Source organism: Neolamprologus brichardi, chromosome 10 (assembly GCF_056152115.1).
Source record: "Neolamprologus brichardi isolate AB-2024 chromosome 10, ASM5615211v1, whole genome shotgun sequence".
In the NCBI taxonomy this organism is placed as follows: Eukaryota; Metazoa; Chordata; class Actinopteri; order Cichliformes; family Cichlidae; genus Neolamprologus; species Neolamprologus brichardi.
The window spans coordinates 16,196,235-16,220,507 of NC_142113.1; the positions used below are offsets into that span (position 1 = coordinate 16,196,235).

General features: G+C 39.5%; 1 protein-coding gene across 2 annotated transcripts; it reads right to left on the reverse strand.

Moving 5' to 3' along the window:
- Window positions 1-240: 240 nt before the first annotated feature.
- cfap54 (cilia and flagella associated 54) lies at window positions 241-23,155 on the reverse strand. Of its 2 annotated transcripts, none has more exons than XM_035911737.2 (57): window positions 22,895-23,155; window positions 22,069-22,174; window positions 21,616-21,765; window positions 21,204-21,369; window positions 20,953-21,011; window positions 20,217-20,360; window positions 19,767-19,880; window positions 19,444-19,545; window positions 18,919-19,111; window positions 18,729-18,821; window positions 18,517-18,629; window positions 18,239-18,353; window positions 17,556-17,641; window positions 17,323-17,424; window positions 17,036-17,183; window positions 16,802-16,857; window positions 16,537-16,665; window positions 16,150-16,390; window positions 15,788-15,921; window positions 15,471-15,668; window positions 15,276-15,368; window positions 14,990-15,178; window positions 14,784-14,902; window positions 14,535-14,682; window positions 14,282-14,437; window positions 14,064-14,186; window positions 13,567-13,689; window positions 13,351-13,471; window positions 12,486-12,575; window positions 12,271-12,397; window positions 12,056-12,158; window positions 11,752-11,840; window positions 11,462-11,659; window positions 11,041-11,216; window positions 10,804-10,952; window positions 10,319-10,528; window positions 9,969-10,168; window positions 9,461-9,596; window positions 8,686-8,806; window positions 8,369-8,530; window positions 8,069-8,278; window positions 7,796-7,883; window positions 7,452-7,622; window positions 7,276-7,342; window positions 6,601-6,786; window positions 6,429-6,515; window positions 6,222-6,341; window positions 5,575-5,622; window positions 5,128-5,269; window positions 4,594-4,754; window positions 4,100-4,254; window positions 3,945-4,014; window positions 3,613-3,772; window positions 3,237-3,292; window positions 2,505-2,651; window positions 2,260-2,380; window positions 241-1,651 (listed from the first exon to the last, which is right to left on the reverse strand). In XM_035911737.2, the coding sequence occupies exons 1-57, from the start codon at window positions 23,038-23,040 to the stop codon at window positions 1,593-1,595; spliced, it is 7,476 nt and encodes a 2,491-aa protein (XP_035767630.2). In that variant the 5' UTR covers window positions 23,041-23,155; the 3' UTR covers window positions 241-1,592. The 2 variants fall into 2 exon arrangements, with proteins under 2 accessions (XP_035767630.2, XP_006800070.2); XM_006800007.3 differs by having other exon boundaries at window positions 3,237-3,394.
- Between the last annotated feature and the right edge of the window lie 1,118 nt (window positions 23,156-24,273).

The following is a 24,273-nucleotide window of genomic DNA, read 5'->3' on the forward strand; positions in this document are numbered from 1 at the left end:
TCCGATCAAGTACTAATGGTGTGCAAAACTGTAGCTTTTTGTGTTGATCTGACTCTGAGACCAAGTAATTATAGGGCCAGTCTCGCCAATACCAATACCAATTTTAACTTATAAAATCAGCTTTTGTAGTGAAGAGTAATGATTTATGTGATAAAACATTCATTTGAAAATTCTGAACACATTTTAATGACCACTAAGCCACTGTCATTTTTACTTTCCTCGCTGATTTAAGTTTTATTTTTAGACACCCTCAGAACTGTTTAGGCCTTATAACCGATCTTAAAACTGGAGCTGCCAAAACCAATCAAGGCACCTCTCAAGATTTCTTTCTTTATCTGTCAAAGATCCTTAAGCCCTGTCGATTGACGCGTTTGGGTCAGGTTCCCTGAGGTGTTGTCCTACCAGGAGAGGCTGTCCTTATTAGGGGAGTGCAGTATTTAAGATGGCTTTAGCGTCGAAATCCAGTAAGGGGAAGACCCAAGGTTTCCCAGGGGAACAATGTATTTTAATAAGATAATCACTGTTTTTATTTTCCTGTCTGTGGTCAAAAGCTTGTGGCTGAATGGTGTACAAATGTTCACAGGAAAACAAAAATGAAAATCTTTCTAACTTTTAGTTACAATTTTAGTTACAATTATTTAAAAGCCAGAATTAATGTTTGGTGACCCCTATTTTTGATACTCCTGATGCTTTGTTTGCATTGATGTTATTTGTGTGCTGAAATGAAATGAAAGATCAAAAGAGTGTGTAATTATAGCAGAAGAATATCCAGGTGAAGGTGCAACCCTGTTGTGAAACAAAAAAGAAAAGTCAATTCAGAGATTAAGGATTCCTTTTCTGACAGAAAGCACTTGTTACCCACACTTGATCAAAATATGAATACTTTTACTTTAAGTATCTGTATCATTGCATTGCCATACCGAATAGTCGTCACTTAACATCTGTGTCCATCTTTTCAGAGTTGTCTGGCTCCCATATTTCATACGTCAGTTTGAAACTACTCTTTTCTTTTGTGTTTATTTTATTTGACCCATTTACTGATGCAGATAAACATACAAGAAGAACAACAAAAACTACACAGAGTTCTGGTAGCACCGTGTAGCTGTGGGGTAGCTTGCAGGGTTGGTGGTTCAAGCCTGTGCAATTTCACGCATAGTAGTGTCCTTGGACAAGACACCAAACCCATGGCTGATCTTTTTGGTGTGTGTGACTTGATAAATGAACATTTGCATTTCAATGCTTTGTAGAACTTTCAGTATCTTAGATTAAAAGGTGCTAAATTAATGCATACCATTTCATTTTATTCTAGACGTTAACTAAAAGTGACTTAAAATATCCAGAAATGCGAAACTATACAGTATTTTGGCTCATATGTACTAAGTTGATAAAATAATGTGTTGCTACACAAACTTTTCCACAAGACTCTTGGTCTCCAGGAAAATAAAAGCCTTCAGCATCCATCTCTATCGTTAAATATGCACAAAAGATGCATTTAAGTAATTTAGGACTGGAGGTGGTTGGATTGCTTGGAGATGAAATTTCTCGAGTCGCTCTCATTCTGGATAGAGTGTCAAAGTCTGCCTTGAAGTGGACTATGATGACTGGCTTGCAGAAACCTGTGTCTCCATTTTACTTTGACCCATGATGTTGCCTGCAGAAAGCGATGCAGAAGATAGAATAATGACATTTTTAGACATTTATTCACAGAAAAATTACCCAAAATGTAGTATTTTAAACGTTTAATATTACTATTAGTTGGTAGTGATACTAACTAAATATTAGTAGTGATCTTCCTAACCTTCTAATGACAGTAAATTAAATATCTTAGTAATAGCAATTTAAAAAGATCACCTGGGGCTCCCAGTAAAGCCATTAAACAACAGAATATGTTTGTAAAATACTCAAAGTCTGAATAATAAATCCCTGAATTAAAAAACAGTGAACAGATCAATTAATGGTGAAGATTTTGGAAACAGAACATCATCTATGTCCTCAGTGAGTATAGTGTAAAATCCTAGCTGGGGTTCACGATCCACACCTTCTGCATGAAATCCATTTTCAGAGAAAATGAATTTTAAATTTCAAACTATGAACTTTTTATTTTTATTTTTTTGTTTGTTGCAGCATAGCTCTAAATACCAGGGCTGCTGTCTGCCTATCAGTCGTCTGGTCTGTAAATATATACTGTTAAAACTCATGACATTCATAAGGCCAAGTTGTACTTTGTGCTGCATGATAAACAGAAGGTTTCTAATTTACCAATTTGCAAACTGGTCTGGTTTAGTATGTTGAAGTATGGGAGGTAGATGTTGCTTGGTCCGGGAGGAAAGAAACACATTTTTCCATCAACTAATTCCACACTTTCACCAAAATCACACAGCTGAAAGAAGAGGGGGAAAAAGATAAATGTTAATGTTATGATGTTATGTTTGTCTGCTTTCAGAATATACAGCGATAATATGATGTACACATATGTGTGTGTTAGTGTTTGTGTCTTCACTTGCCTGCTTTTTCAGCAGTTTCTGCATCAGCTGTAGAGGTGTGATACTCTGTGCCCCTCTTAAGTCACTGAGCAGCAAAGTGGCCTGAGCCAGCGTAATGACAGACTTCTGTGGCAAGCGTGTCCGTCCTGACAGCAGGCTCACTGCTTTCTACACACAGGGACAAACGGCGAACGCCGAGAATGTGATTACTTTAATTCACTGCACGTTCAGTGTAGCCATGCTGATAATTATATCACAAATACAGGCTCAATACATGACGTCAAAACAAGATTTTTGATCATGTGAGCCACCAACTCAAGAGTGTCCACGTTTTATTTCTAGTTTGAGACCAAAAGTGTGACTGCATTTACCTAAATCTAATCTCATTTAGCTTTTTTTCTTAGCTTTTTTATATTTACCTGCATTTATAAACAGTGACTAACAGCCACTGTCTCAGGAAACCAGAGAATGGGGTCTCTACCTGAGCTCTGTCCCAATCTGCTGAACACAAGAATCTCTGGAACGTCTTGAGGGAATTCTTCAAACTTGGATCACGTATAGACTGATCCGAATTATTCAAAGATCATGTATAAATCTAGGTTAAATCAAGGACTGCATGGCCTTGGAATTCAACACATCAGACATGTACACTGCATGCTCTGGTCTCCTGCTCTGTTAATGATTTTTTCAACACGTTACTTTTGTTGCAAAAATGAATGAAAAAAATGTGTTTGTCTTTGTGTGCAATGGTACCTGCAGCATTGTCATGCTGTTGTCAGTCTTGCCTCTCCGGGCTTCCAGTCTGGCACCTTCAACCAACAGCAGGGCTTGAATGTCAAGGTCTCCCCACAGTGCACATTCATCGAAACCCTCCTGTAACACCCGGGCTGCTTCGTCATTAATGTTCTTACCTTGAAAAGATGGTGCCACGTACATCGTAAATTAACAAAAAGTATAGTAATAATAAAAATATTAGGAATATTAATAATTATAATAACATTATAATGTGAAAAATGAGAAAGAGAAAGAGTTTGTGATCTTTTTTTAGTGGCTGTAATAGTAATGTAGTAAGTTGTGGTACAATCCACCACTTTGAAAAAAAAAAAAGACAGCAAACACGTGACCAGACCTGGTAAAAGCTCAATGGTGCGAGGGTTGTGGGCAACCAGGCTGTGGACCAGAGCCAAGCGGCAACGTAACCACAGATGAACTCCAATCCTCTCATTGGCCTCAACTACTCCGGGACAGTCTCCATTCTGGGCGTCTGACTCACCAAAATCTTTATCATCCTTAAGAAAGATCATGTATACAACAAATCATTTCTGCTGTCTTATTATGATTACTTATAGAATTAAAATTCAATTATGGTTGAAATGTAACAGTTGCTGTAACCAAGCATTCACGGTTCAACCTACTGGATTCTGTTAATGCTTTATATAAAGATTTTGCCCAATCACTTACAGCCCCGGATCCTCTCACAGTCACAGGTGATGTTTGGAGCAGCTTCAAAGATGAAACTGCCGTGTCAAAGCTGAAGGGGGGGACATAAAAATGGTTAGGATAGGTAAGATACTGTATACACATGTACACAGTAGACGTGCATAAAGTCATCGTACCAAAGTGCCGTATGTCCTTGTTGCATGTAGAGGTTGCCCTTTAGAAGATTGGATTCTATCGTCAGTTCCAGGGTTTCCGTTTTGCACAAGGAATGAGATTCAAGCTGCTCTGAAATGGTGTTTAACCACGAGGAGGCGCGTTCCAGCAAAAGGAACTGTAACAGAAGAGATGACAAATGGCAGAGAATTGACTTTATATTTCTTAAGGGTGTGCCTCACCTCATCCTACCCTGTACTTGTGAATGGATAATTATTTTAATGAGCCTGAGATAATTCGGTCAGATTGTTTTCATATATTTCAATAAGGTTTTAGAAAGTCTTATCAAAAAGTCTGTGTAAATGTTACCTAAAGGACTACAAAAGGAGGAGAGGAATTCAGGAAAAAATATGTGGAATTATTGTGTGTTTTGGCATCGTTCACATTCTGCAGATCAACCTTGAGTCCTTTATTTACTGTGTGAAATAAAGAAAACTTAAATCCCCAAGAGTCTTACCTTTATCCTTTCTGGGGTTAGATTCTTAGCATCAATATTGAAAACTTTCTGTTCTCCTGTCTTTGGACAGTAATCATCAGTGTCTGGTCTGTCCTGCTCATCATCTTTTGGGTCCACCGAACAACTTGTTACACTGATACAAACTTCTCCCTCCACAGAATCTGCAAAACATCCACACTTTTGAAATTTCACAATTGTAAAGCATCAAAACTGCCTCATCCGCTCAACTTTTTCTATCACCGAAGTTGCTTTTAAAGAGAACTTGAACATTTAGGGCACAAATACAGAACAGTATATTTTAATGTGAGTGTATGCAAATTTATTACTCCCATAAAAAATGGACAAATCATCTTTAACTTTTTAGATTGCAATTTTTTTGCTAACAGTCAGCACTATGTATACAATAATGTAATTTTTTCATGTGAACGCATATATTAAATGTGAGTTTAGAGTCAATTTTACCTCTAATCTTTTTGTTTAAATCACCTCAAACAGAAACAAAACAAAAGAAAGAGAATTATTCTTTTTACAGACCTGGCACAGGATAGCTTGCGATAGCATTAGTAAGTGCCAGAACTAGTTGAACACGAGCAAGGTTAAATCTGAGGCACAGTGCTGGTCCATACAGGGTGCAGACTTCTGGAGTAAAGTCACAGTTCACAAGTTCCTCCAAAGCCTTAACACAAGCACCACAAACACACAGATTACATTCATAAGAATCCAGTGAAGTACATCACTTTAGAGAGCATCTATTTAAAAGAAGTTGTATGCAGCTGAAAGAGCAGCACAAAGACAAAAAAGAGGTTAGTACAGTACTTGTGTATATGTTTGTGACTTCATGTGCATATATCTGGTTAACTTGTGTTTTCAAATTTGCCTGGAAGGCCAAAATGACAGGGACGGGCAAGGGGGTTGACCCAATTCAGTATGACTAAGAGACTTAAACTCTGAAGTGTGACTTTACAGTAATGTGGAGAATACCTCTGCATTGTCCAGAAGAGACTTGTTGCTACAGAATGTCTTTGTAGGCTGCACAAAAGAAAACAAAAAAATATGTGAAATTATGACATATATCCATCAATTCTCTTATTAGGGTTGTGGGGAGATCATGCAAACTCTACACAGAAAGGCTGCGACCTGGTGGTGGAGTCAAACTCAGGACATTTTTGCTGTGAGGCAACAGTGCTAATCACTGTGCTATGACATATAGAAAAACAGCATTTTACAGTGTTTCAAATCAGTTTTTTACCACGTGATAACCAGAAGTTTGCAGTGCTCACAAGACGGACCAGCTCACAGTTTAAAACAGATCAGATATGACAGGCTTCCTGAGAGGGTATTGCACATGACATTTCAAGGACAAGGCCAAAACTGCACAAGGCCAGAAGTGTAACTGAAATAATCTCAACAACAGTGAAATATTGCATATACACAAAAAAACCCAATGTAATCATTACTATAACTATATTAAGAATTCCATATGGATGATTCCATAAGTTCAATGCATTAAAAAACCCTTTCCCAGCACCAGGACAACAAAGGACACGAGTGTACTGAAATGAAAATAATGAAAATGTGGAAAGACACTGAAAATTCTCTTTCAGCTTATAAAAACAAAATGCTCTTACTTGGACACAGGCACTGGCAATGTATTGTCCATGAGGCAGAAGGACACCTGTTCCACGTGTGAGCTGAACTGCGTCCTTCACAGCTTCAGCGAACAGACACAGTTCAGTAAGGGCACGTATCTGCAGAAAACACGCAGGCAGATTAGAAAATCCACCATGAGAGCAAAACACTTGAATACAAACACAGGAAAAACAACAAATTCTGACCTTCAATATTTTGCCTTTAACAGTGTGCTGTACGTCTCTGCACACAGTCCCCACAAAATGTAGATAGAGGGCTAGTGTAGGAAGCAGCTGAAATTACAAACACAACTTAACACAAAGCCAGTCATTTATCATAAGCACTGATGAATAGCGGGCAGTGTTTGTGTTTGTGTACCATGATGCAGTAGCCAGTGGTTAAAAGCCAGTGGCAAATGAAGTTCAGGCTTGACACAGTTGTGCCGAGGTGAAGCCTGTGGGGTTCGGAGAAAAGGTCAACTCCAGGGAGCAACTCATCTCCGATGCTGTAGGAGGCGTACTGGAGGTCTGCCTGGGGTTGAGCCATGGAGCAACACAGCAAACTCTAAAGAAGGAAGCAAAAATGTGTAATAGACACTCCAGTCCACTGTGTCCACTTCATGCTTTGCCTCTCCAAAGCATGAAGTGGACACATGTGCAGAAGTTGCAGTAAGTTGTAATAACAGCAGAGGGAGATATTTTATTTCAAGACAACATTAAAACAATCAGGGGAAATTATTTACATAGACATTATTAACATATTTACATGTAAATACATATTAGGCACCTAGCTTAATGGTTTCTGGCAATGAAGGACTCTAGAATGCACTTTATATGATTTTTGCTCACTACTGATGTCTTGGCTTAAATGTATTATCTCCCCCTGTTGGTAATGCAGCTTCTGCATGCTTGTCCATTTCACCCTTTGGAGAGGCAAAGCGAACTGGGTGTCTATTACATGCTTTGCCCTTGGCATGTAGGAATGAATGCATACGCATGCATACCTACACATTAAAACACGCAACAGTATATCTGCTCAAACCATGTGTTTTACCTTAAACAGGTAAGCAGACAGGAGACAGTACTTTGTCCGCTGGTTGATATCAGAAGTTAAGATAAACCTGCAGAACCAAAAAACATGCAGCAGGAGTTGGCGAAACCTAAAGGTGTATGCTTGGAAAACACATGAAAAAACACATCAAATCAATGATAAACCTCAGTGAAACCTACTGTGCTATCTTAGCAGTGACCACAGCCGCCTGCAGACATCCCCACATTCCAGCCTGCCTTAGAATTTCTTGCAGGGAGCCATTCCCAGGCGACGTGCCATCCCATTTCTCCAAAACACCTGAGCTCTGCAAGGCACAATCTACGGCTTTACTCCAGCATGAGTGAGCAGCTCTGGAAATAAAAAACACCAGGAATAAAATTCTTACCATAATAAATCATAAATTATGCCAATCTGAGTTTTGCTTTTGATAAAAGGTTGAAAATGCATTTAAATACAAGTAAGTGCATTTAAATACAATGCTGAAGACTTGTTCCAACACACTCGTGTACAACAGTTTGCTAACCGTGTGTTTCCACTGTAGAACTGTAGGTTTCCCAGTTCATGCAGAGCCAGAACTCTGAGGGAGTCACGGCTGTTAGCCTTCAGGTATTCTGAGGAAAAGGTGAATGATAATTATAAGGACAGTAAACCATCTGACCCACTGAAATATGTGTTCATATGTCTTCATCCTATGTTGCTGTAAGGTCACTTAGTCTGCATTTGTTGATATTTCCTTATTTATGTAAAATGTGCAATAAAAGTCTCGACAGTTTCTAAACATTTTTTGTTCTCGTACTTATAGAAGTGGAGTATGCAGAAATGATAGTCTGCAAGTGGTCACGGCTGATAGGGAAGCCATAGATAGCATTTGGAGTACTGTAGTCCTCCTCTGTCAGGTCACATGGTTGGATGTTTGGAGTGGGCATAACAACAGGACTGAAATTCACAAAGCTCGCTGAATGGCTGAGACCTCGGCTCCGACAATGCTGCGTCGGCATCATAAAACCTCACGAGGGACACAAGCAGTGCAAAAAGTGTTAACTTAAAATACTGTGTGCGACATGTGTATGTGTTATTCAAACAGTGAAGAACTTACAGGGTTGTGTGTTTGCCAGAAGCAGCACAAGCAGTGAGCGACTGTGCTGGAACATCTGAAGACAATATGGTTTTTTCTCAAGAGCTTGATGATAACAGCTCAGCGTGTCCTCTACATCCAGTGGGACACAAACGAGGGACATGGCGTGCTGTATCTCTGCACCTTAAAAATACAGCATGTACATGAAAATGTGACACCTGCGCTGCTGCAAGTTATTGTCTAACATTTAGTTCTTACTCTAGTATTTAGTCATTACTATTTACTGCACACAAACCAGTGTTAACATTATTTTAGATGCGCTGTTTGGCTGTGTAAACCTGTAAGATCTCGAGGAATCAAGTTTGTTAGTGCTGCTTTTTTGTGAAGGTGCCGTTTCTGTGCAGCGTGATGGATCCGACCACTGAGAAGCTGGCAGCCTGCATAACTTTTATTGGTCACCTGAAAAGCATAATATACACTCATTTACTGCACAATACAGACAATGCAAGATTGTAGACACAAGAGATAAATTAACTAAGGACTGCAACTAGAACAAACATAGATTCCGTGGTGCTGTGAGTTATGAGATATTTAACTGAAATTATTTAAGTTTTTCAAATATTCCACAATATTTCTGTATAAAACCATTTGTACTGCCTTAGTTTTACTTCTTACACTTTGATTTTAACCAACAAATGACGACCGGTACTTATATAGCCCCTTTCTACTCAAAGAGCGTCCTACTAAAATTCTCATTCACACACACATTCATAAGGTGCTTTTAGATATACCTAAGCATTTATTTCTAATATTCACACACACTCACACTCTGATAAATGCATCAGGGGCAACTTTGGTTTCTCCAAGAATACCTTGACACATGGACAGGAGGAGTCTGAGGTTGATTTAAAGGTGGTATCTCAGGTGGTAGCTAAGTGAGCCACAGTTACAGTAAATGGGAGTGTAAATGGTAAATAGGCTGGCACTTTTCTACTTTATCTGAGAACTCAAAGCGCTTTACACGACTTGCCTCATTCACCCATGCACAGGAGCACTTTTTTTTTTTTTTTGCTATGCTTTGTGTGTGCGTTTCTGTGTATGGGTCTGTGCTACCTCTTTTCCAGTGGCTTTCTGTGTGTTGACATGGTGTGGCTGTGGGACTGAAGGGCCTCCAAAAGAGTTTATTCTTTCAAGTAACATCCTCTGGGCGTGGACAAGCAGAGGAGTTACGATAACAGTATACCGATCCCTGGTATCGTTACATAGATGGAAACAAATACACAAAACATTGTCAGGAACATAGATTGTGATGAACTAAATGTCTTGGTCATTAACAAGTGAAAAAACACAGTATTCATCAAGTTTCTCTATATTACATGATTTTGAGTTTTCCTGGCTTCTTATGGTGAATTTATGTTTCATGCAAAGTACAACGACCCCACACAAATCTCCTGCGATGCCAAGACCTCAAAGAGCATTTGATTTACTTCTCCCTAACAACTGTTTTTATTTGTAATAAGTCTTATAGAAGACCTCAGAGGAGGACATGCAGAGAGTTGATGTGATAGATTAGACAGAAGCAGCCAAAAGAAGAAGAAGATTTGTAGTACGTCTTATTCACCGTGTGTATGAGTTGAAAAGTAAAGCAAAGTGGGCCAGGCTTTCCCACTTGCCACTGTCATGGAGCCGCTCAAGAGTGTGCAACACCAACGTGCGGACCCAACGCAGATCCACCTGGGTGCTATCATCAAGTGGGACTGAGAAGTGGAGACTGGACTCTAGCTCATCTTCAGTCAAGTCACTGCCATACAAACTCCAGAGCTAGCAGGGGCAGAAATGCAGATGAAAATGTAAAAGTACACATAGTGACATGTAAGCTGTGGTTTTGTCTTTATACTTTCCTAGGAATAAAAATATGTGCAAGTTTTTAGAAAGCAGCTATTAGTACAAATAGCAATATGTTAAGCTCACCCCTAGTTTTTGCAGCATGTCCATGATGAAGTCAGTGGCCAGCACCAGCAGTGGGGTGAGAATACTGTGTAGCTGTTCTGCTGTAATCGTACATGGAGTTTCAAGCTGAGCAGCTCTCTGTACAAGGACAGTGATTCTGCAGCTTTGGTCCCACAGTGCCTGACACACACACTGCAGAGTGGTCCAGTGGTTGCCACGATGAGCCAACACCTGGAAAATAATGAACAGTATTAGATATGAGTACATCAGAGGGACAGCTCAGGTTGGACTGTAAGTTGTGCAGAGGAGGGGGAGTGGATATACTGGACAAAGGCTGTTGAAGAAGGAGGAAAAGAGGAAGACCACAGAGAATGTTCACGTTTGTAGTGAAGGAGGACATGCAGAGGGTTGGTGTAACACAGGAGGATGCTGGGGTTAGAGTTGGATGCAGATGAGCCACTGTAAAGTCATATATAAGTTTACATCCACATATGTATCAATGGTACCATAGCTCTCCGGAGATGCACAGCAACTTTGTTAATTGACTCCAGCAGTGTGGCACCAGTGCACCTCTGTGCCTCCATCTGCTGTTCCACAGAATGAGGAGAGCCCTCTCCCTCCTTACATCTGTCCTCTGCGACAGAGCCATCAGCTGCTACAAAAGATTAAGACAAATGATGACAGACAGACCAGATGCTAGCTTTTCTCTTCACTTTATTTTCCGTGTGCCTTTTTCTTCTCACCTTCCTTTCTTCCTCTATCTCTGTGAGCTGTCATCACATAGTCCATGTGTTCAGATGAGTCTTCAAGTAAAACAGCTTCATTTGAAGACTCCAACTCATGTTGCTGCAAGTTGTTCCTCCATACCAGGACACCAGAGTAAGCCAGAGAAAAACACAAAGGGTGAAACTGGCTGTATCTGTTAAAAGAACAAACAGTGCAGGACATTTTATAATTAGTCAACCATGTGAAGTACTACAGTATCTCAGCTCAGATAATACACGTAAAAGTAAATACATTGCCACCCAAAAACAAGGCAAAGCTGCTTAGCATCAATCAGAAAAATGTTGTTTCTTAGTGTTTGTCTTCAGTGTGAGTCTTTTATTACAAAGAGAAAAAAAATGAAAAAGTAAAGGATAATATCTGGCATCTCTGTGTGTGAACCTCTGCTCCAGGTCTCCTCTGTGTTGTTGGGCCAGACGCTGGTAAAACACTGCTAAATGGGCCTGAGCCATGCAGTAGTTCAGGTGATATCTCCACACCCTCTCCACAGCGCAAGTGTGCCTCAGCTGTAGCCTCTTCTTTCGGCGCTGCATCACAGATGAAATCATAGCAAGCGAGTTCTCCATAGCCAGCACTTCCCTACAAACATGAACACATTTATTATATATGGACTTACAGAAATTATCAAGAAACCTCCTGAAAACAGAAAAACAAAAACACAGATACTCTACCTGTGAGTCCTCGTTTTCAAAAGCATATTCTGTGCCAATTTATGCTTTGCTTTCTTTCTTGTATCATCATGTGAAGAAGAGTTCTTGTTCTGTTTAAAGGGCAGCACATGGTATTGTTTTTAGTTGATATTGCAGCAACAAAGTAAAAACAAAGTTTTCTCTTAAGTCGCAGCATTATTTTGGCACTAAAACTGAGCCTGATAAGCCAAAGATTCAGAGATGTAATGTACATTTTTGTCAGTGTAACTCAGATATTTCCTGCCCTTATTAACTACATGCATGTGTGCACATGTTGTATCATCACCTGGGAGGTTTTGTTTCCTTTTGCATTCTGGTTTCCACTTCTTTTTCTAATCTGACCGTGCCCCTCCAAACATTTAGCGGACAGTACCATCGCCTCGTCACGGCTGCCAAAGAGAAAACTATTCACGAACTTTACTTAATGAAACAGACATTCATATCTTTCTGATATCTTTAGGTGTCTTTAGCTTTGGAAAATATATTGAAGAGCTTTATCACCTGGAAAGAAACTGAAACAGGCTCTGCCCCCATTCCAACACAAGGTCTATATGGCCTTCTTTCATGGTTCTTTGGAGTAGCAGTGCAGCAAACTCAGTAAAATACACCTTGCGTCGGAGTTTCATTACTATCAAGGACACACACACGAACAAACCTACGAATTAGCAATACTAATAATTACGTCATAAAAAAATATGAAAGACTATACAGCTTACCATGCATGTAGGCATCCTTTAATGTGCCACTGGAGATCAGCTCGTACAATAAGTTTGGATCTTCTGAGACGGTTAGTGTCTGAGAAGTCTCTGGAAAAATATATGAAAAAATACATAGAAATCAGTCCAAAAATGACAGGATTAATAACAAAAATGCAAACTTTCTTCTATAAGCATTACTGTGCAAAAATCTTGTGCCATCCCTCATTTCTTCCTGATTTGTTTTCAAAGAGTCAACCTTGTCATTTTTTAAGTGTTGTTGAACAACACCCGAGGCTTTCTGAAGGGTTTTGGACATTGGCAATTTTGTCACTCATTTTCAGTCTAGTGCTTGTACATGACCATTTTCAGAAAATGCTTTTATTAAGCCACTTAAGACTTGGAAAATAATTTTAAATTGTATCTTTTCCAGATGCTTATCATCTGGAAAGCATCATTTTTCAGGATAGCAACGATTCCAAACACATCGTCAATGCAGTAAAGGCTGAATAGAAAAACACAATATCACTAATGGATTGGCTTTTCCTCAACATTACTGAATCAGTGTAGGATCATGTTGACAGGGAACAGAACAAAAGGCAGATAACATCCAGAGAAGAGCTTTGAAAGTCCTTCAAGAAGCTCGAAGAACCATTCCTGAATTCCTGACTACTTGCAAATCACAAGAAAGCATCCCCAAGAGAGTTTAGGCTGTGTTGAAGAATAAAGATGTTCATTATTTACTGTATTTCAGTGTATGTTTCCACATTTCAATAACTTACTGCACCAATTTCCCATTTACGTAGCAAAATACAAAGAAATAAGGAATGGTTTAAGACTTTTGCACACCACTAACAGGACCAGTGTGAGTACATGTGTTTATTACCAGGCTCTGGGGTGTGTGTTTCTTTTGAAACTGTTATTTCCTTGTTCTTTCTTTCCAGTGCCTTCAGCTGACGACTTATTTTCATCTCACTCTTGACTGTGGCTTGATCTGCTGTTTTACGCTATACACATGGAAATGCACAAAAATGCTAGAAGTCGTACTTTACTTAAGTATATACATAATATATCACAACAGCATCCAGAAAACAGCTCTTACACCCTCAGATTGATTGGTGAGTCTCCTAATCTGCAGCTGGGCATGATAGACATCCTGAAGTAGCCTGCAGCCACAGTCCACCAGTGCTTTGGCCATCTCGTGTTTCCTGAGCTCACGCAACGTCTGTCAGGAAGAACAGAAGAGTTCCCAGTTAGTTTGCACAAAGTTTTGATTTTATTCTTATTTTAAATTCCATGTAAGTCACTGTAAATGTAAGTAAAAGTCAACACAAAATAATAAATACACAAATGGATTGGCATTGTAGCATGGACTCAAACTATACAAAAAGATTTTATGTAGTGGTAAATCCAACGGAGCGTTGTCAACCAATATGCAGTGCAAATATATACATGCAAACTATGAGTGCAAGAAGTAATCAAAACTTTTATGTATAAAACTTTAAAACCTGTGCATACAATTAGAAAAGGTTATATATTTGTACACACATTAACATGAACAATATGTGCACGCACGCACGCACACACACACACAGACACCTTTGCCAGGTAGTAGGTGATGCAGGCTATCATGTGGATAAAAGATTCTGAGGTGTTTCCAGTCCATTTTTGTTTTAGAAGACCTGAATTCTCCTCCAAAACCATCAAGCATTTTTTTAGTACCTGAACACCAGAACACAAACAGAGGTATGATTATTCATTTATAGTTCTTACTATGTTATACTGTTAATACTTTTATGGACGTGGTGGTTGCATACTTGCACCACAGAGTCACAAGTAATCTGATGGAACATTATAGGTGCCAGGAGCCCGTAGCAGCTAACTGCAGCCTGCAAAGCAGCAGCCGCATCATTCAAACACATCGCCAAGTCCATGGCCACCAGCATTCGCTCGCATTCTGCCAGTCTGGCTTCCTGCGTACAAACAGGAAGAGCATTCCATTTAGAAAATGCAAAATAAGTGTATAAGTTAGTGTCACTGCATAGTGCTCAACAAGACTCAGGTATTTACTTTTTCCCAGATAAATGGTCCATTGTCACTGAATGAGTCACAATAGAGTGATCCCTGCTGAATGTTGATCTCTGTCTCTATGAAGATGGACGTGAGAAACAGCTGACACAAGTGAAGAGAGGAGTACTGCAGGATTTCTTTGTGTAGTCTTTAGCATGATAAATGAAGACAGAGTAGGAGGTAAGTAAATACAAAACAAAAAAGAAAATTCCTTGACTGGTACTGTGTGCTGTGTGTTTCCCTCCTCACCCTGTGGTGGCTAGTCTGCCCTCTGTGCTGTTGGACTCACTGTCAGGGTAGGTGCAGTGGCTCCAAAGTTCTCTGCAGGCTCTTTTTGCTACAGCATACTGCTCTGTCTGAAAAGCCACCTGAGGAAAAAGTCAACAAGGCTAAAAACATAGCCCAAACCTTTCTCTGTCTACTTGGTACAAGTGTAGAGTAGCTTGAAATTGTACCTTAGCCAAATGAGCCCAAGCAGAGAGCAGCGGTACAGGCATGGATGCCAACAGTGGTAATGTTGTCCCCCCTATAGTGCTGCCCAGTAGCTCTCCCTGACTGTTGTATGCTGCAACAGCAAACACATACTTCTGATTGGGCTCCAGACCCTCCACCCTCAGCACACACTCACCAGATACAGCAGGTACCTTGAAACAAAATCATATACACAGAGGTAAGTGATAATGACAAAAATAAGTTTTCACTACACTTGATATTCTTCTTCTGTGAAGAAATAAACTGCACCATATTTCCAGTTCCTGGAAGGCTGCAGTCTCCAAGCCGGACTTTCCGGTTTATGCCCTCAGCTACCCGACCGCAAAGCTGGTACCAGCACACCTCAAAGGAAACAAAAGAAGTGTTGAACATGTGTGGATTATTTGCTCACTGTTAGGTTATTAAGATTAGTAAAATGATGGCCTAATTAAATGTAAATCTCACTTGTCCCTCTAAGTTATAAGGTGCTGGGGCAAAGGTCATGGAGTGGTCGTTGCGTGAGAGTAGGACAGGAGGAGGTGGAGGGCTCTGTCTGTCCTCCTTGATTACTATCCCTTTATCTTCAGATGTAGTATTAGGAGTTGAGGACATGTACACTTTTCTCTCCTCCATACCTGCTTTCTCTATGAGGGTAGCAGCATCCTATCAACAGCGCACAGCAGTATAATTTTCACATGTCCTTAAAACTAATATTAAACACCAGTAAGTCCAAATGTGGCTATAATCAACCAAATGTTGAGAGAGTATTCTGCTTGTTTAACCTCCAGCAGACTTTTGGTTTCACTGATGTCACTTTGTTCCATGTTGTTGTACACCAGCAAAGCTTTCTGGATCAGGAACAGAGCTTTGGACACCTTGTTTTTTTTGATCCGGTCCAACAGTTCAGACTCTACAACTAAACAAAGACAGTTTACTCACAATTTATATTATAGTCAGACATACAACTTGTCGGTAAGCATATTTATTTAATTCCCTCTAACTATGATTTACTGTTGCCAGATTTTAACTTCTGTTTATAAATGTGCAAGTGTGAAGTAGCAATATTTTGCCAATTCAGTCAGTGCAGAGCTTGAACTACTTGTCCAAAATCACTGGTGAGTAAAACCACCAGAGCAACTCTGACCTGCATTTAGCTGCAACAACTTGAGGGAAGCCCTGTGGAGGATAATGTCCAACTCTAGGTGGAGATCTTTGATCAAAAGATACGTGCATGTGGCTTCAGTTTGTCGACAGCCATTAAAGTCAGATTCTGTCTGAGTTTCCACCTCTCCTTTTTTCAGATTTACTCCATCGTCTTCATTTCTGTGTTTTGATGATTTTGGAGAGGTTGTGGAAAAAGCCGATGACTGGAGGGGACTAAATTTCTATCAGAAGAAGAACACGTGCAATTTAAAAAAACAAAACAAAAAACTGCATGCCCATACAAGATTTAGTAAATAAACTCAGTAAATGTGAGAAAGAATATTTACCAACATGCTAGAAATGAGTGTGGGACAAGATGACTGTGTACCTGCATGAACGCAAAGTCAGTGAAAGCTGAGCAGTCCTGGGGGGCCAGCATAGCCGCAACCTTTGCCAAAGCTTCAAGACCCCTCTTTACCACCTCACACACTTTCTGAAGCAGCTCTGTGCTTGAACTCTGCAAACACAAACACACATATAAAAAGTTCACTTCATACTTTCAGTAAACAAGAGACAGGACACTGCGCAGTAGCACGCAATAGATGTCATTTGTTCACATTTTGATGGTATGCCCAACCAGTCTATTTACATACCTCAAGAATAGAGAAAGAGTTTGGCTTTGCATCATCACAGTGTCTTTCGCAAACTTCTGGAGAGAAGACATGAGAATAAAAATATTCTCAAAGCTTTGGTTTGTGTCTGTAGTGCATGTGTGCGTATGTGTGTGTTTGTGACGGTGCAAGATCAAATAGATACAGTACAAACAACAATAGCTTTAAATCTCCAGCAGACCGTAACAGGGCAAGTGGCAGAAAATAACCTCGCACCTGACGTTGAAGTTTCAAGAAAATATTCAGCTGCATTCTCAAGCAGCCTGCCCAATGTGTGGCTCATCTCTGCTATCATGATACAGTCAACAGCTGCCAGGTCACAGGGGAGGGCCACCTCATACAACACATAAAGACACCACAACCACTGCAAAAATAGATTTACAAACAGCAAAAAGGACAAATGAACAGAACAATGAAAATTCATGAATGTAATATGCAAAGTTTTATATTTAACAGCAATAAAGTCGGAAGCAGCCGCAGGGAATATTTATTTGAACACACACCTTCTCTTGATTTTGCAGAGGATCTCTCTGTATCACCGCTTTCATCTTACCCCACAGGAACAACACAATATCCAGAATCAGGTCTGCATCTGGCTGCACCTCCTACACAGACACGAACACACACAGCTTATATGCTTATAAATCTCCTCCTCTGAATTCTAACTTTAGCCTGAACCCTAATCCTTTATCCTCAACACAAACACCTGCAAACAGTACGTGGCATAGAAACTTACAGGAGCAGAATCACAGACGGATTTGTGAAGGGTTTCTACCAGATCCATCAGTTTATCACTCATAGAAAGTGAAGCCTTATGTTGGTCTGTGGAAACATAAGAGAACATGACCACTTTATATTGTGATTGCTGAGATTAGTTTTGAATAATCTGAGGAACCAAGGCTCACCACTGACCACCATACTAACAATTAATCAATGTTTAGTACATTATTTGATCTAAAAACAACACGAAAAAATAGATCCAGACATGTTTTGCAGTTGACATTTCTCATATGTACTCTATTTGATTTAGGTAAGTGGTGATCCCTGGACAGAAGTTACATAATACCTACTTGCTTTCAGTGAAATATCTAAACCTTTACCAGCTCTATTCTCACAATATTGATTGAACATTACTCAGAATTTGTGCTAGCATGGTGCTGGGGTAACTGATTTGAAAAATTAGATTCCAGATATACTAATCTTGATAATTTTGATCAAAATTGGATGTATTACATGCGGTAAAAAATTAATATACTGATAAACTCTGTAGCAGCTTAAAAACACAAACAAAAATGTAAAATTCAAGGACAGAGAGGCAGAAAGCTATTTAATGAATCCTTTATTAATAAGATTTATTTTTCAAAATAAAAGTTTGGAGCCTGAAAAATGTAATAAGTCTGGCAGATTTAACATTGCTACCTTTGCTTGTGATGTCTTCTTTAGGAGGGCTCCTCTGGGTAGACAGCAAAATGTTGAAACTGTGAAGCAAAGCAAGCTCCTGCTTTTCCCTCCTGAATGATTGGCCATCCAAACTCTGTGATTAGAGAAAGCCAAATTAAATAAAAACTTCCCTGATGATCATTCAAACAGTGGACGCCCCAAACCGAATCATCAATCTTGAAATGCAAGTGAAACCTGATGTATTCCACTTTTCTCATTAATATGAATTAAAGCATTTTTGCTTGTGTGCTACTTACAGTCAAAACCTGCAGCATCTCTGTGCTGAGTTCAGTAAATGCATCCAGCTGCTTGTACTGAAACAGCAGTTTGATGAACCTCACTGCAGATATGATGGGTATTTTGTTTTCTCCTAGCAACACAACACATTTCCTTATCTCATACTGACTTTTAAAGCAATGCACAAAACAAACACACATGCTCATTGTAATAAAGGACCAAAATGACTCACCTGAAATGGCTAGATCTATCAGAGTCGAATTCTGTGTCAGTACAAGAGGAGATAGGCACGGGTGGTCATCATACCTCTGCTCACCAGTGACACCTTAACAGACATGGCCATACATGTACATTACCCACTCAGAATCCCTCACCTTACTGAAATCACAAAATGTTTTTTATTGTGTACTTGTTTCACTAACCAGATAACAAACTAATTCCAGCAGACAAGAGTTCCAGGTAGACCTCTTGTAGCTCTGGATCTTCAGGCATTCTCATTTGAAGTGGCCGCATGTTGCTGTCCCAGAGTGCTTCCAAAATGCCCAGGAACTGTGCTGCACTGCACTCAAACAAGCCTATTAGCAGGCGCTCTGTTGGGGTACGAGGCCATGGCACCTACAGTACACACACATAGGCATGTGATTTTAGTTACAACACCGACTCACAACATTAGATTTCCTTAGAAGCAAACAGGTTGTAAAAAACAAACAGAACTAAGACAGAAATCTAGGGTTCAAACAATTAAAATATATGGCTAGGGGTTATTTAATTGTTATTATTATTAAAGAAATCTAACAAAGGCAATGCATTGAGTGATGGAAGATTTAAAGTGATAACACAGAGTATACAGCGTTAAACAACTAACAAGAGCCCCTAAATTACACTGCATTTAAAAGTAAGAATTAACATTAAATATGATGATATGGCAGTAAAGCAGATCCCATTACATTAGGTATGTCCTTCAGGGTGCTTTTGATTTTGCTCTTGTACAGGGTTTTGGGTCTCTTTCGGGTCTCAAATGCTGCTCGCTTGAAAATCATGGCACCAAGCTGAAAAACAGAACGCTCTCAATCGCCTTTCATATGTTAACCAAAGAAGAGCACAGCGATACTGTAAAACACTGACAAGGTAAGTAAGCTTCTTCAGAAGTGACTATATTCAGTTGTGAGCATGTAAGTATGGAAATTGCTGTATCTAACACACTAAGAAACAACAGCATTTTATCACAACAACATAGTGTGCTGATGTATCTCAAGGCCAAGTTTCTTGCCTTGATGGAGGCATCTTTGTAAGCTCTCTGAGTCTCTCTGGTGGCAGGAACTTCACTGTGCTCCCCGAGTTTTGCTAATTCGTTGATTTTTCCAAGGGCTCTCCGGGCAAATTCCTGAGAGCATTTGAGGACACACAAAGAGCCCAAAATGGGAATTCAGACTCCAATTAACTTTTATTGCAACAATATGATGGTTGCATTTCAAAATAAAATATACAAACAAATGTAATTAGCAAATATACTCATGGGTTAACCATACCAGCAAGACTTTCTTTTTGTACAGTCAAGCATGAGGAATAATTTAGTGCCTTGTGCTGATTAACAGCAGGCAGGCTAAGAAAATTATATAAAGATGAACACCAAGTTACAATTAGCATTTATTACTGATTAGATCAGCCTGTGAAGGATCAAATCGTGTATTTGTAGGTGTCTGACGCTGACGTATTTCACCTCTGCCTGCACCTCAGCATGGTTGTCATAGTAACACTGGCAGACGGCACAGTAGAGTGTGACAATCACTGGCAGATACTTAGCTGTCATCAGAGGGATGGACAACTCCAAACTGATGCTTGCCCACAGGAGGTACTCCAGTGCCTGAATAGGATGACAAACGGAGGCTGTAAGTATCACAAAGGATTAAAAAGACAACTACACAATTTTATTATACACTACATTCATTATATAACAATATTACACAGATTTAGTTGTGTGTTCTGCAATGTGCAGAGGCTCAATCAATTAAAACTGAAATATTGTCACTCAAAATCAGTCCAAAGCCATATTCCAACATTCATTTAGACATTCAGTCTCTGTCACACATGATTTTCTCGCCATCCTTCATGTTTTTCTTTTCCTTTAGGGCAGGGGTGTCAAACTCATTTCACATCGTGGGCCAGATACAGCCCACTTTGATTGAGTAAAAAAAACTTGGAACTTGTTTGCTTATCTACTGCTTACTTTGATGTAGTATGAATGGCAATAGACGAGGTCTTTATCATTAGGAAATCACAGTTACAAATCACAGTTAAAAACCCCAAATGTATGCCTTTCTTCACATTTTTCAAAGCAACCCAGAGGGCCAGATCGGAGACCTTGACAGGCTGATTTTGGCCTGTGAGCCTTATGTTTGACATCCCTGCTTTAGGAATGAGTAGCAGAAGTGAAAAGTGGCAGGAGTGAACAGTACCTGCGCGCTACACTGCATAGTCATCAAATAACGGCAGACATTGTAAATGTGTAATGAACCTGGATGACAAGAGATAGAAATACATTAGGAGGGCAGATACACCTCACAATACTTAATACAATAGTATTTAAACAGTTTATGAGCAGTTCATTTTCATTTTTATCTTCACATTTTGAGAGCTCAATTTGTTCTACCAATATTACTCCTAGATAGAAATATCACACTGAATTATACAAGTTCTTCTAATATACCATTATATATCTGCCAGTAGAGGTGCTCATGTTGCTGAAATGCCTGCATCATGGTCCTCGTGAAGTTCAGCACACGCAGCAGTTTACAGAGCCCCTTTTGGCTGAGGAAACTGTGCTGTCTCTCCAGCTCAAATATACACAGGGCACAGCCCTGCATGGCACGTACCTGTACACACACAGACACAAACACACACATATAGAGGACAGACACACAGGCACAGACACATGGATACATACAGAATAATAGCAAATTTTTAATAAAAATGTCTCAAAATGTCAATGACCTCAGCCAACGTAGTAAACTTTCTTTGTAGCATAAAACAACAAAGCAAATCCTGGAAACAGTTATTACACAACATTCTACACAGAGATACACAGGACACACACAGTCACACAGTGATGTGTACCTTACCTTCATGGCAAAGATATTTTGGTCTGTATCAAGCCCTTCGGGGAAGAAGCAGGCCATAAACTGATCCACATTTGTGATGTCAGTTATTTTCACTGAGCTGAACTGTGACAGGTGGAGACTGTAGCCCTGCCTTAGAGCCAGCTGGTACAGCTTGAAGAAGCAGAGGGAAGAAAAATAACACTGTGAATGTGTTAACATGTAATTAATGCGCAGAAGACAACATATCCAAAGGCTTCTTATAGTTTTACTGCAGCAAAACCAAGATTGCAAATACTGAGAACAAAACCGATGAGTCAAGTAGTAAAACAAAGAATTCACAGCAACCAAGACTGACGATAGTGACTGATAAAACTGTGTCGCGCAGACTGAATTAATATTTAATCAAAGAAAAAGTCTGTGGTAACCAAATATTAGTAGGTATTCTAATTTGGGGGATTTGGGGGATACCTTTACCTTTATTCCAAAGAGAAAATCTGCAATTTGCAACATGTGCTCCTGGTACAGTTTCAAAGGCAGTCGATGTTTGAACTTTTTCCATATCTCCACCAGGATTTTAATCCTTTGAAAATGAATTCAGAAAAGCATAGCTTTAAAATAAATAACATAAATAAGCAAACACCAACACCAAGAGATCTCTAACTGGTTCAAGATCTATGTAATATAAAATATGTTCAAATCTGTTTTTTGGGATACTGACAAACTGAACATTGTTATTTTCATTTTCTACATGATGTTTTTAAAAAGTTAAACAAGGACATTCAGTGGATGCATGATAGGAGAAAGCCTTTAATTATGCTGTGATGTACGCTGATGACTCGGTTGTTCTTTTTTTTTTAATGATGCTGGCTTGCAACAACTGTCAGCGTCTGCTAAAAAGTATAGCTTGCAGTATGATATTGAAGTTATTTTTAAAGGCCACTGCAATCCTGCTTTATACAGCAGATTTGTGTTGCAGTTATAGCAAAGCAAAAAATGTAAATGGTGCACTCAAGACTTTTCTTACAAGCCAAGTGTTTGAGACTAGTCACTGGACCTTATCAAACATTTATATATATTATGGTCAAATCATAAACACCATACTAATTATAAGCTACACAGTGTATCATTTAGTATTAGCTAAATACATTTTAGTGGAACAATGACGGTAATAAAAACTGCACGCAACTAGCTTTAAAAAAAATATTGAAATAAGCCTACGTTGATTTTATTATAGGAAGCTAAAGTTTCCTATAATATGAGCTTTATAAGCTAGCGCTGACTTGGCTTTTTAGCATCTCACCCTTTAGCATAAGTGCTGTTGTCCTGGTTGTTCGACGAAGCCACTTGTTTCATCAGCGTTATAAACGAGTTAATCTCTCGCTTAAAAGCTGAAAGTACTGGGTTTCTTTGATCAAGTTCCCCATAATACGACGCTGGTAAATCCATTTCTGCGTCCACAAAAACGATTCTGACCGGCTAGCACATTTATGTTGGTTATTTCCAACTACACCAACAAAACTGCTCCAGTGTAAGAGACCGGGACAAGACACATCACCATGGTAACAAGCGACGCTAATAGGGCCGACTTTGTGGATACCGTATTTCCTTTCCTTTTCTTTGTTTCTTTTCTATTCTTTTGTTGGGTTTAAGAATGAAAACTAGTTTCCCGTGTGTAGGGAAAACTTATAGTTTGCGACAAACAACGTTAACCACGTTTTGGAGAACCTTCCTGAAAGGCCTTAAGGGCAAGAAAAGAAAAAGGAATTCAGTACATATTTCTGCTGAGCTTTTGGACAGTTTTAAAAAGGTAACAGTTTAACAAAGACTGATTAAACATATAATGTCTTACACTTACAAAGCTTTCATTTATAATCAGTAAAATACAAATCCTTTAATTCACTACAGTCAGGGCTTTTACTGCTACCTGCCATGCTCATGCTTTAGTGCCTTGGAGTGACTTTATTGCTTTCTTACCTGAATTCATTTCCACCTGTCCATAAACCTAACATTTATATTGGGCAATTAAGCAGCTCGCAATTTAATGATAGATAAAAACTCCAGCTTTGATTGGACTGATCTTTGGCTCAGGCACAGTGCCTGGGCTTGGTCTGCAAAGCACTAAAACTAAAATTCATGGTGTGATGGTTTAAAAGCTTCTGATGAACCTCTATGCTTGCAGATATAATTTAATGCATATAGCCTTCAGTACTAACATGACTGGGAGGATGAAAGAAATTTATTGGCACAACCAACGCAAAGGACTTCATATTTTACATCTGAGCTCATAGCAAAATGATACGCACAGTGTCATCTAATGCTGGCCCTTACAAACTCATCAGTTCCCATTCAGTCACACATCCACTCCACACACAAACCTAAAGCTCCTGGCACTCAGAGCACAGCAGGCTAATGCTCTGGCAGCTATTCCTCAAACAAACCCTCACAAAAACACACACACAGGCACACACACACCAGACAGGAGTATTTCCTGGGGAATGAACATGGAGGATGTCAGCAGTATTCCTAGCCAGTGTCACCTCATGACCGAGAGAACAGGGACAGATAGAGGGTAACGGCGAGGGAGAGAACCAGTCTCAATCAGACAGATAAAACAATGGGAGTGATGGAGGGATAAACAGTTGACATCATTGTTCCAGAAAGATCAGGCTGTTGGCAGAG

Bases quoted from the DNA above. Each gene is read 5' to 3' on its own strand.
- cfap54 (XM_006800007.3), bottom strand. From the start codon at position 23,040: ATGGATTTACCAGCGTCGTATTATGGGGAACTTGATCAAAGAAACCCA. The intron at 8,279-8,368 runs GTAAGTTCTTCA...GTCCCTCGTGAG, and splicing joins TCTGGCAAACACACAACCCT to GTTTTATGATGCCGACGCAG. The intron at 7,623-7,795 runs GTTAGCAAACTG...TTTTATTTCCAG, and splicing joins TTCTACAGTGGAAACACACG to AGCTGCTCACTCATGCTGGA.